Below are 11386 nucleotides of genomic sequence, written 5' to 3' on the forward strand. Positions count from 1 at the left end.
TAGATGAAAATATAGCGTTTATTTAAAATTATCAACTTTTTTGCTATGTAACTCTCAGAAAATTGGTATGCTGTTTTTGGTTGGGAATTAATGAGGTACCTAGATCCCTACATAAGCATCTTTACTATTATTAACTATACTAGCTATCATTAATTATAACTCATTTAAAATGTTTTACTCATGAGCATTAATTGATATATTATAAGTGTCAGGTTATTTCACTAGAACTAAAAGAATTTTTGCAAAGGAATTAGATGACCTAGTTAATTATTATGAAAATAGCTTCTTATTCAGAGTCTTTGAAAATGATCCAAAATGGAAAACCCTATGGTTTAACCAAAGACACTGAAGAAAGTGGAGGCAGGGGATACTAAAAGAAGGGTACTAGGTTAGTTCATTGATTCTTTTACGTTTGGGTCAGAAACAACACTTCCAGACTTAAGCAGCCCACCACTGTCCAGAAAGCCAAGACACAGGTAGATTTGGCAGAAAAGGTCTAAGGCATTTTGACAGACCAGTGAAGAAACTGCCTGCTAATCTCAGAGCTACAAATATGAAAGTTAATATGTAAAGAGAAAAAAAACAACTAAACAAAGTTTACTGTTCATAAAAATAACCTTTTGAACATTCTGTATATTTATCTGTATGTATATGTGTAAATGAGATAACCTAATATTATAGTGTATCTGAGAAATTAATACCATTAACACTTTTGAAATTTAATTTTAGACAATTCATGGACACAAGGGGCCAATAACTGCTGTGGCATTTGCTCCTGATGGACGATATCTTGCCACCTACTCAAATTCTGATAGTCACATTTCCTTCTGGCAGGTAAGTACATTTGCCACTGCTATAAATTGATCCTGTGATGTAGCATATAGTCTTATGAATTTTGAGCCTGTAGTACATGTAAGTCAGCTAATATTGAAACCACTTAGAAAATAATCAAGACTCTAGTCAGCAACAAGATTATACTAAGGAGAGTTATTGGAGAGAAAAGCTAAAAAATTGTTGTATTTTACACAAAGTATCTTAGTTAACTCTAGCATGGTAGATTTATATTATATCTAAGATGGTATCTAAATCTAAATAACATATAAATGACAGTTTATTATAATTATTTATATAACTATATATATATAATAAATTATATAAATATATAAATAAAATAAAAATCTAGATATAAATCTAATGTGGTTGATTTATATTAGACTTTATAAGTTTCCATGAAAACTATTTATCATAAATCTCACAGTCTTTGCTTGCCATTTAATTACCTAGTCTATCATTTGATTAAGATGAACTTTTGCAACATTTTGGTTTTGACCTCTGAGGTATTTTACAAGTTTTAGTTATCTGTCTCTATGCATCTTAACTTCTTTTTACTTTCCTTAGTAAATCCTACCCTTCCTTCACAGGTAATGATAATGGAACTGTTGCCTTTCTCCTTTGCTATTGATAATTATTAACTTTTAAGCATTAGCTGCCCCTCCCATAGGGAGTTAAGACTTTTGTCATTCTTCTCCACATTTACTTTTTTTTCTGTTATCCAAGGGTACTTTATAAGAGTCTATTTATTGCCTTAAAAGGTTAAAAAGAAAGAGTTTAGACAAGGTCTGAACACAACTTGATGATGGCTTTAAAAAATCAATAGCTAATAAAATGTAAAATGGATACGATAAATTGCTTAATTAACAACATACTATTAAAGCATGACAACTTCCAAATCTGTCACAGACTTTTTCTTCATTCATCTAATTCAGTTTTCCAGTTTATTTTCTCATTATCCTGGCTTCCAGAATATACCTCTAGTATCTTAATTAGCTTATATTAAATTCTTTTCCCTAAAGATATTACCTAGTCTTCATTTTTTCCCAGTGTATAGCCACAGTACTCTTCTTTTATGCTGCTTAAATCCCACAGTGAGGTCATGAGCTGGCCCTAAACTGGACTCTTGCAAGAAGTATGCCTTTTAGAGTTTACCAACTGATGTTATTCCTGTTTAATGCTTACGAAATTTTTATTTACTTTATCAATTTGTACTTTGTTCCTCCTCATCTTATATTCTTCTCCTCTTGTAATATTTGAAGAGGTTTGAAGAGGTGCAAGGAAAAGGACTATAATGACATTTGTATCTAACATAGAGCCCTCCCTTCATTTCTTCACAAAAATGACCATGGTTTTCCCCCCGTTTATATAATTGTAATAACTATATTAGAATAGCATTTCAAGATTTGTATCAACTTTCCTCACAACTCTGTAAGATATATAATAAAGCATTACCATACCCATTTTATAGATGAGAAAACAGACAGAGAAACCTTCGCAAAGCTATTAAGTGTCAGAGCTGGGACCTAAAAGTCTCCTGACTCCACGTCCTGCTTATCCATAAAACAAGGATAATAATAGAATGTCCTTGACCGGCTCACGAAGATCAACTTGAGACCATGTGTGTAAAGGGTTCTATAGACCTTACATCTTTCTATGAATGTGGACTGTTGCCATTGTATCATGTGGTGTCTCGTTGACATGGACTTGCTTCTTCTCTTGCTCTTTACGTCTGTGTGTATTGGTTCTTTTAAATTTATTCTCCTTTTCATCTGTTTCTGAACAGCACATCGATGATGAAATTAGGGTTAGACCTAACCTCCTAATACTGTGTTTTAAGGCCCAGCTAAGAGTTACAGTAGATCAAGCACCAGACCTTCAAATCCAAAATCGTACAATTTACTAACTTTGTGACCCTGGGGAAGTACTTAGCCTCTGTCTGCCTCAGTTTCCTCGACTGTAGAACGGAGATAATAATATCACCTACCTCACAGGGTTTTTGTGAGGCTCAAATGAGATATTTGTAAAGCACTTACTTAGCACAGTGCCTGGCTCGTAGTTGGCATTTAAATGCTTCCCCTTTCCTCCTTCCCATCAACCTAACATAAATTTTCCTATGGTGCCTCTTTTTTCCTCTCTTAGATATCAGGCATTAAAAGAAAACAGAGGCTGTTCTTTATGCCAGTTCACATTTCCATAATGAACCCTTCTTAAAATATTAATTTACCAAGGCCTACAAAGGGAGTTTTTAGGTGCACAAAGCCTGAACCCTGACCAAAGCTTCTTTTATATGCTCTTTCCACTCAGTCGAAGCCTAGCTTTCATTTTCTGATCTTTACTTGAAGATACTAAGAAAAAATTATGTATATTCTCTTTGCAATTTACAAAACACTTTCTTCCCAACAAGCTTCTGAAGTAAGTAATGCAGGTGTTAGTATTCCTGTTTCACAGGTGAGGAAACCAGGAGTCAGAGCAGCTCACTTTCCCAAGGTTCTGAAGCTGCCTAGCTTTAAGTGCTCTTTCTAATCTATCATACCAAGAGCTGTGTGTACAGCATGTTTAGGATGTTTGAGGGTGTGCACCTCTCATCATAGTATCATAGACTTAAGATTGTAAGTGACTATACAGATTGTCTGGTTCAGCCTAGCCCCACCCCCACCCCCATTTCTGTAACAGCTGAGGAAACCTAAAGAGTTGTGATCGGCCCAGTGTCTACAGGTAGATTATAAGCATGTCCTGTCTGGCACTTTAATATACATGACATTCAGTAAATGTTCAGAGAAGTCATTTCTTCCAGCAATCAAATTCCCTTGCCTCTAAGTTTAATTCTACTTCCACTGGACTACATTGTATTTATTTTTCAAATGAGCATGCAGCCTGTTTCTCGTATGTTTAGATTAGAGCCAAATAAAAGTTTCAGGCATTTGCTTCAAAGGAAATGGAAGGAAATAACACTACTAAGAGGAATTTCCATTTTACCTAGAAAATGTATTAAAACTACTTGCCAATAAGTACCTCGAAGATCTTTTATTTGAGGAGATTCCCCAAAACTGTGTTATATGTATTGCTGTGTGAGATCCTAGAAATCCTTCCAAATAGGGCCTACTGATTTGTTTAGATAGGGATTTAGTTTTAATGACGTAGACGTGTGGGTAAGAGAGAAATATGGGGACAGATACAGAAGTGCACTAATATTGAAAATATTATTTTGTATTTCTTGCATTTTGTATATTTTGCTACTCAGAAATGTCTCCACTAATCAGCAGACAAGCGTAATGAAAGGAAATGAAATTGAAATTTGTCTACTTGGTTACTTGCTGTTATAGCTCTGGCTAGGATTTAAAAAAGAAAAAAAGTTGAAATCTAGCAAAAATGGCATTTTTTTTCATCATTTACGCATTTTATTTCTTACTCTAGTAAGAATAAAATGTATAGGTAATTTACATTCCATTAACTTACCCAATGTATTGGGCATTAAAGAACTAAGATATGGCCTTTCATTGCTTTCTGAGATATCTAGAGTATAATCTGAAAATAATAATTACTAACTTTTAGCCATCCACATAGTAAATCTCAGCTTTTTGAATGGTCTTCAGAAATATAGCAACTCTCTTCTCCTACCCTGAGCAGAGCCTCAGGCCATTTACCACAGGGTTGGGTAAGGAACAATAGTAGTGAGGGTGAGAGTTTTTTGTTTATGAGTTTGTTTGTGTTAGTATCTATGTGTTTCCAAAGCTGAATGCTGGTGATATTCAGATTAGCCATTATTTTACATTATGTGTATCTTTTATATTATGTGTAGAACTTTTCCATTAAAATTTCTCTTCAGCTCACCATTTTAAATAAGCCTGTAGCTTTACTGGTTCACTCAGAGAAGTTATGCATTTTGGCATAGTATATAGTCCGTTGGTCAAGAAAGATCTTGAAATTTAATAATAAAATGGTTGAAACCTTGGGTTCTTCGACAAAACTCTATCAATCCAAATACATCCCTTATTGAATTGATCCCACATTTGAAAGGAGTGAAATGTTTTAGTTACTATAACATGAGTGTTCTCTAAGGTACCTTCCAGCTCTGGAATTCAGTGAATTTCCATAGTTTTGGCTTATTTGAGCGTATTGTTTTAGTTGTGACTTACAGAATTTCTCTTGCAGCACTGAAGAGTAGTCATTGAAGGAACAACTAAAGTCATGCCATGAGTTGATGAGAGGCACCCAGTCAGTTAACCATACTGAGCATTTCTTAAATCTTTTACTTTCTGTGGCATCCCTAAAGAGAATTCCTCTCCTACCTTCCTTCTACCATTAGTCATAATATCACCCTAGCCTTTATGGACTTCTCTTACATGATTAACCCTGGAGGTGAGGAGGGAAAAAAAGAAGGAAGTACCAGAGCATTTGGCTACTGATGGGACTCATGAGCATAGTATGAGTTTCATGTATTTGTGTTTTCATAGAAAATCCATGAAAAAAGGCAATTTGTCTTTATCAACTAAAAATTATATATTTAAAAATACAATAAACTTTTTAATGTCGGCTAATTTTTAACCATTAATTTTCTAGGTCATTTGGTCAGAGCCATGCTATAATGAGGATTGAGTTATTAAGTGTGGTTACTTCTTATAACTGTAAGGTCTTTGAAATGTTGTCCTTGTACAAACTATTTGGGGATCTTCAGAAAGCATTGAGGGATTGATTTTTTAATTTTAATTTCATTAAGTCTTTGAAAATAATCTTAAAACATTGAGAGGATCAAGACTTTGGCACTATTTGGTTTGAAATATGCTAAATGTCAGACTAACTTTAGCAGAAAGAGTTAACCATAACCATACATTTGGTTTTAAAATGTGACCTCATACACTAGTGATTTTGTTCACCTCTGTGTTGTATTCGGCACTATTATTAATGCAGGAAAATCAGTAACATTAGTCATCTTAAAAGGGTTATTACTCAAGATGATTTAAATTGTGAAAATGTCAGTGCTGCTTGCATGCTCCCTGCTAGAGATGCGGTGATTTACGCTCTCTGACACCATTCTGCTGCTGAGAAGGGCCAGGAAAAAGTAATGGCTTATGTTTTGTACTGATCAGAATTCAGAACATGTTATCAGCAATAACACATCTTAAATGTTCTAAGATTTGCCAAGGTTTTATGTGTCAAATTTTACATATGCAGTTGGGCCATACAAATCCCAAGAACCTAATATATTGAGATGGAAATTTTACTGAAGAGAAGTACTGGAAATAAAAGTTATTACAAGGGTGGGGGGAAACACGTTTCTGAGATTTCCTTTCTGACTTTCAGGGTGTTCGTAGGATCAACAGTGCATTGAATAACCTCCAAAGTAAAGCTCTTCAGAGAAGTGTGTCGAAGCTTCAGTTAGCTAGATTACAATTGCTTAGATAACTATATTCTAGCATACTTTTTGAATTTAATTTTTTAAATTGTTCATAATGTGTCCTAAATGTATAATTCATAATTTAACATTTCCTTAATAATTTTCATGGATCGATAAGAGAAGTTAAAAGGTTTTTTTTAAACAAATATTGTGCCCAAATTTGATTTACTGCTTAGTAAAATGCATCATAATAAGCTTTCAAGCCCAGTGTTTTCTTTATCTGACATGGAAATCATAGATGAGCTATAGATAACAGTGCTGAAATGCTGATTAAGATCTCTCAGTTTAATTTGAAGGAAGACAAGAGCCAAAGACTGAGTAAGACATAGAGAAGAAAGGGTTATGTTGTGGGATCTAAGTCAGCGTCTTACCACTCTGTTCTTCAATCTTACCATTTCCTTGTTCCTATAGAGCGTAATTCACAAAATTGGACAGTGGTTTTTTGTTTGGTTGGTTTTGTTTTTGTTTTGTTTTTTCTTTTAGGAAGTATAAGACCTCATTGTATTTATTGTTTGTTGATTACAAAATAAAAAAAAAATTTAAAGGCATTGGAATCAGTAGAAAAACATACTGCCTTGTGGATTCTTTTATAGCAAAGTATCTCCCATCCATCCATGGGATGTTAAAGTAGGATTGTATTAGCTTTGATATCAAGCAAGAAGATAAATATTTTCAAGCACATATGTTGTTTTCAAATGCAAGTCTTTCTTATATATAATATCAGCACCTATAGTTCAGGTGAGTTCCTAATCAAAGATTAACAGACAATTAGGGAATTCAATCCATAAATATCATGTCAAAGAAGAAGTTTTCCTTCCCCCCCCCGCCCAAATTTACAGAAACATGATCAGTACTATTTCAGATGTCATATATGAAGTTCTTCAGGATTTAAGAAAGTAAACTATTTGAAGATGATGAATACCCATTTTGAAAAGGGGTAGTTGAATGAATACTACTTAATACAGATTTTGACATAATTAAAGAAAAATATTTTTAAAGGTACATAATGAAGTCATTTTCTCTTTCTTGTTCCAGATGAATACTTCACTATTGGGAAGTATTGGCATGCTGAACTCAGCACCCCAGCTTCGTTGTATTAAAACTTACCAGGTGCCCCCTGTCCAGCCTGCATCCCCTGGATCACATAATGCACTCAGATTGGCCCGGCTGATCTGGACTTCGAATCGCAATGTTATTCTTATGGCCCATGATGGAAAGGAGCATCGATTTATGGTCTAGAATTAATGTCTCTATTATTATAATTTTTGTTTTTAAACTTCTCTGTAAGCCTTTTATTTCTCCATCCTTACTCATATTGGATTTACCCACATCAGTGCCTATAGAAGTCATCCAGTGGGATCAGCCAGATAGCAACTGTTGTGCATGGTTCTTTCTATAGGGCAGAATCCCCTTTGTACCAAGTATGGATTCAAAGGCACATACATACCAACTCAATAGTATGTGGTTATTTGGTCACCAGATGGTTTTTCCCTGCCATTGGTGGGAGGGAAAAGAAGGCAGTTATTGGGAAGGTTCTTGTTGCTTGGTGCAGCAGAAGCTGGAAAATCAATAAACACTGTGATTGCACTCCCTGACTGGATCAGCATTTTCAGGAATTTAAGCCCAAGCTCTGACATACAGTAGAATCTAGTAGCTTCGATATTGGATGTTGAGGTAATACGGCAGTCCTAATTATGAACACAATTTTCCTCTGGGTTTCTTAACACATACTACTATTTACCAAAAAGTTTCTACATTTACATGTACTTTCTTCAGGTGATCACTGGGTGATTACTCAGTCCAGTGTCCTATGCCTTATCAGTTACCTTCCTTTTTAAGGATCCTAACTGGTTTGAGAGAAGTGAGGAAGTAAATGAAGAAAAATTCAACACAAAACAGCCTCTTTTAGGCACATGTCCTTCCGTAATGTTCAAGTAATGGCTTATTCATTAAATAGTTTGGGGTTTTTTTTTAAATCCATTGCTTCTTGTGATCTAAATAAAAGAAGTATCCAGTCCACATAACAATACCTTCAATTTTGCACAATAAAAAACAAAATCTAAGAAAGTCATTCTTATCTGTATATATACTGGAGAAAATTTTTTTTTCTGAAAAAGAACTTATTCCCCCCAGTATTATTTCAGATGTATAAATCAAAATGTAGGAAACTATATTTGTGGCATGTCAGTTATCATGCTGATAATTCTAATGTGGAATTCAGCCTTCAAAAACCATTGATTGAGTAAGGAAGGAGGTTTTGTTTGTTTTTGCAAAAGCTCTGCCAAAATGAAAATATCCTAGGTAATCAGCAAATACGGCATAAAATTCTGAAAAACATATGAAAGCTGAATGATTTGTATTTCTGTAAATTTGCTTGAATGTTTATCCAAAGAAGGATTTTTTTCTTCTTCAACATAAACTTTAGGTGTTCATTTTTTTCTGCTACATATCAATTTGTCCAATTATGCTAGTTCATGTTCACAGTAATGAAAGAAATCCTTAAAATAATATTTTGTATAAATTATTCCTAACAAACATTGATGTATGGTTTTGTTGGTTTAAGGATTTGTGGGGTAGGGGGATAGTGGCCATTTTGTCTGAAAACTCACAAAAAGAAAATGTTCTATGAGTAAATGATTAGAGAAAAAGAAAATATGGAACTCAGAGAAACCGAAAGTGGTAATAAAGGAAGAAAGCAAATGATTGTTTCTAAATTTAAAAAGCATTGATTTTTCAAAGAGAGAGTTTATGTAATATATGAAAAAAGTAGGATCACAGTCTAGGAGCAACACATCTGTTGTTTTACTGAAGGGAGTTTTTAAAGAACAGAAAAAGGAATTAAGACCATTAGGAATGTTTCTCTCATCTTGCTGTAAAGTGTACTATTTCTAACTGTGGCAAAGCTGTAGTATTCCCTGGTGGTCAAATTCTGTAGTATGGATGTTTTTTAAAGTGAATTTATGCCACATGCATGAATATTGTATTTATAAAGACTATATATGTAGTTTCCAAGGAAGAAGTAAAGAACTATACAGCATAAACTTTGTTTGATAAATATATTGTAGTGCTCAATTTAGATGATAGAGAACTATGAAGAAAAACTAAAAGGTACACTTGATTTGTTTTCCAGTAGGCTACCTGAGCTATGAACACTGAGTCCTTCTTGGAAGGAGCAGGTCATGTTTATTTTCTGAATCTAAAAGAGAATTAATTTGTTCTCATGTACAAAAATTTGGGGGGATGATATTGTAAAAGTGTACCTTAAAAAGAGTAAGCTGCTTATGTTTCTTTTAAACAAACCATTTAAATACTTCACAAGAAGGAACAGGACAAGATAACAACCTCCTTTCATCTCTTCCAAATATAGTTGTGGCATAGAGAAGATTTTAAATAAATTGGGAAAGCTACATGAGTCAAAATGCAACATCTTTCCATCTCTCACAATCTCTGTCCAAGCAGACCATCAGAGCTGTGGGCCAGGAGCAGGTTTCGTTACCAAGCCCTGGAGTGGAGTGATGTTAGCTGTTAGACATATCCAACTACTAAACTAAAATTGGCCTATTAGTTAAACACAAACCTTTTCAGCACTTTGTCAGCCGCAGTCCCAAACTTCATTCCAGCTTAGATCTCTCAGCACCGTGGTAAACTTCGTATTGTCACTCCAGTGTAAGCTTTTAGTGTTTTATTGATTTGTTAGTACTGTATTTGGACTTGTCCTTGTAAATGTAGAGACATCTGTGGCTTCATTGGCAGTTTACAAGCAAAAGATGACATGATGGGACACCTGTATGAAAATGTTGTGATGATTGAAGTTGCCGTGGGTCACAAATGAGCTGAAATGTCTGCCAGATTCCACTTAATAGATGCTCTGTGTACTAAATGTCCCTGTGTACATATGTGTGTGAAATAAAACTGAATTGTACTGAAAAACATCTTTCCTGTACTGTCTATTTAGGTTGGCTATTTTATTCACTCTTCTTACACCTTTTCAAGTGACATTTTATGCTGATTTTATTGCCTTTTTTTTTTTTTTTGCTTTCTACCACCGAAATAAAACCTATACTTTATTCAAATAGTTATTTACTTCCCAATGAATCTAGAAAAGCGTGTTCAAGAAAGGCAAGACTTTGTTCAAAAAATTCCCTCCCTGGATGCTGTTAGAAGAGTGACAGGACAAGGTGAAGAGAGGCTGCCCTGGCAAAAAGCCAGTACCCTCTACGGCCTGGGCTCATAGCTCAGTAGTGCTCATTGTCATCCTAGCTGCCTTCATGGGCTCCTAAGTATCCTGTTAATTGCACCAAAATTATACATTGTTAGATTTGGTAACATGGGCTGCTCTCCTGTGGGAGCGAGCTAAGATCATTAAATTCATTTCATTTAATACTCAGTTTGGACTTGAATTCGAATCCCTGAGGTAAAGGAGCATAATTGGTTTTGAGCAAGAGCAAGAATAACAAAATAGGTCATTATTGCTTCCAGAGGTTTATAGCACAAGCAGTAAATGGAATCCTTTTCTTTAAATTTTCATATAAGAAGATAGCACATTTTGAATTGGGTCAATCATTATGGAACAGTATAATTTTCTGTGACAATTAGATAAGCATAAAAGGAGCTGATGACAACAGCTTTGACTCTTCAAATGCCTAGAGTGTCCGGACCATGAATTGTTTTAGCATCCAATGATGATTTAAATGCTTTTGTATGGGTAAAGTAGGCGCAGTAACGGCCCTGTATGATTGGTGATCACATAATCTGATCAAATGTGGAAAGGGCATGACATTAATAGGAAGGTAAAGCCAAGCAGTGCTAGATGAACTTTCACCTTTCACCTCTTCAGCTGACGGACAGAACTGAGTGTTGAAAAATCAATACTTGGGAGCCAGGAGGGAAATATTTCCAAGCTCTAACTAGAGAATGTATTTTGACAAGGCCAAGATAATCCAAGCTGCACAGGAGAAAGAGAAAAGAAGACTCATTTTTAAAGCTTGACACTTCAAGGTGTTTTTGTACAATGGTTTAGAGAGCGTCAATACATACAAATACCAAAGGTCAAAAAGAAAAGCCAGAAGAACTTCAAAAATTAGATGCTCAGTTCTTTTTTGCTGTTTACAGACTAAAAAGACCCCGGAATGGCTTTGGCTTGGAATTGCCCTTAAA

At 34.7% G+C, this 11386-nt stretch overlaps 1 protein-coding gene across 2 annotated transcripts in view; it reads left to right on the forward strand.

Moving 5' to 3' along the window:
• Positions 1–10161, forward strand: part of WDR7 (WD repeat domain 7) — a 489834-nt gene extending 479673 nt beyond the window's left edge. For both annotated transcript variants that reach the window (XM_036757317.1, XM_036757326.1), the window contains 2 exons: positions 730–834; positions 7265–10161. In XM_036757317.1, coding sequence (XP_036613212.1) covers positions 730–834; positions 7265–7468 — 309 coding nt within the window. In that variant the 3' untranslated portion in view covers positions 7469–10161. The remainder of the gene's footprint in view (positions 1–729; positions 835–7264) is intronic.
• The last annotated feature ends 1225 nt before the right edge of the window (positions 10162–11386 follow it).

The sequence above is a fragment of the Trichosurus vulpecula genome, chromosome 1 (genome assembly GCF_011100635.1).
Source record: "Trichosurus vulpecula isolate mTriVul1 chromosome 1, mTriVul1.pri, whole genome shotgun sequence".
NCBI classification, from domain to species: domain Eukaryota; kingdom Metazoa; phylum Chordata; class Mammalia; order Diprotodontia; family Phalangeridae; genus Trichosurus; species Trichosurus vulpecula.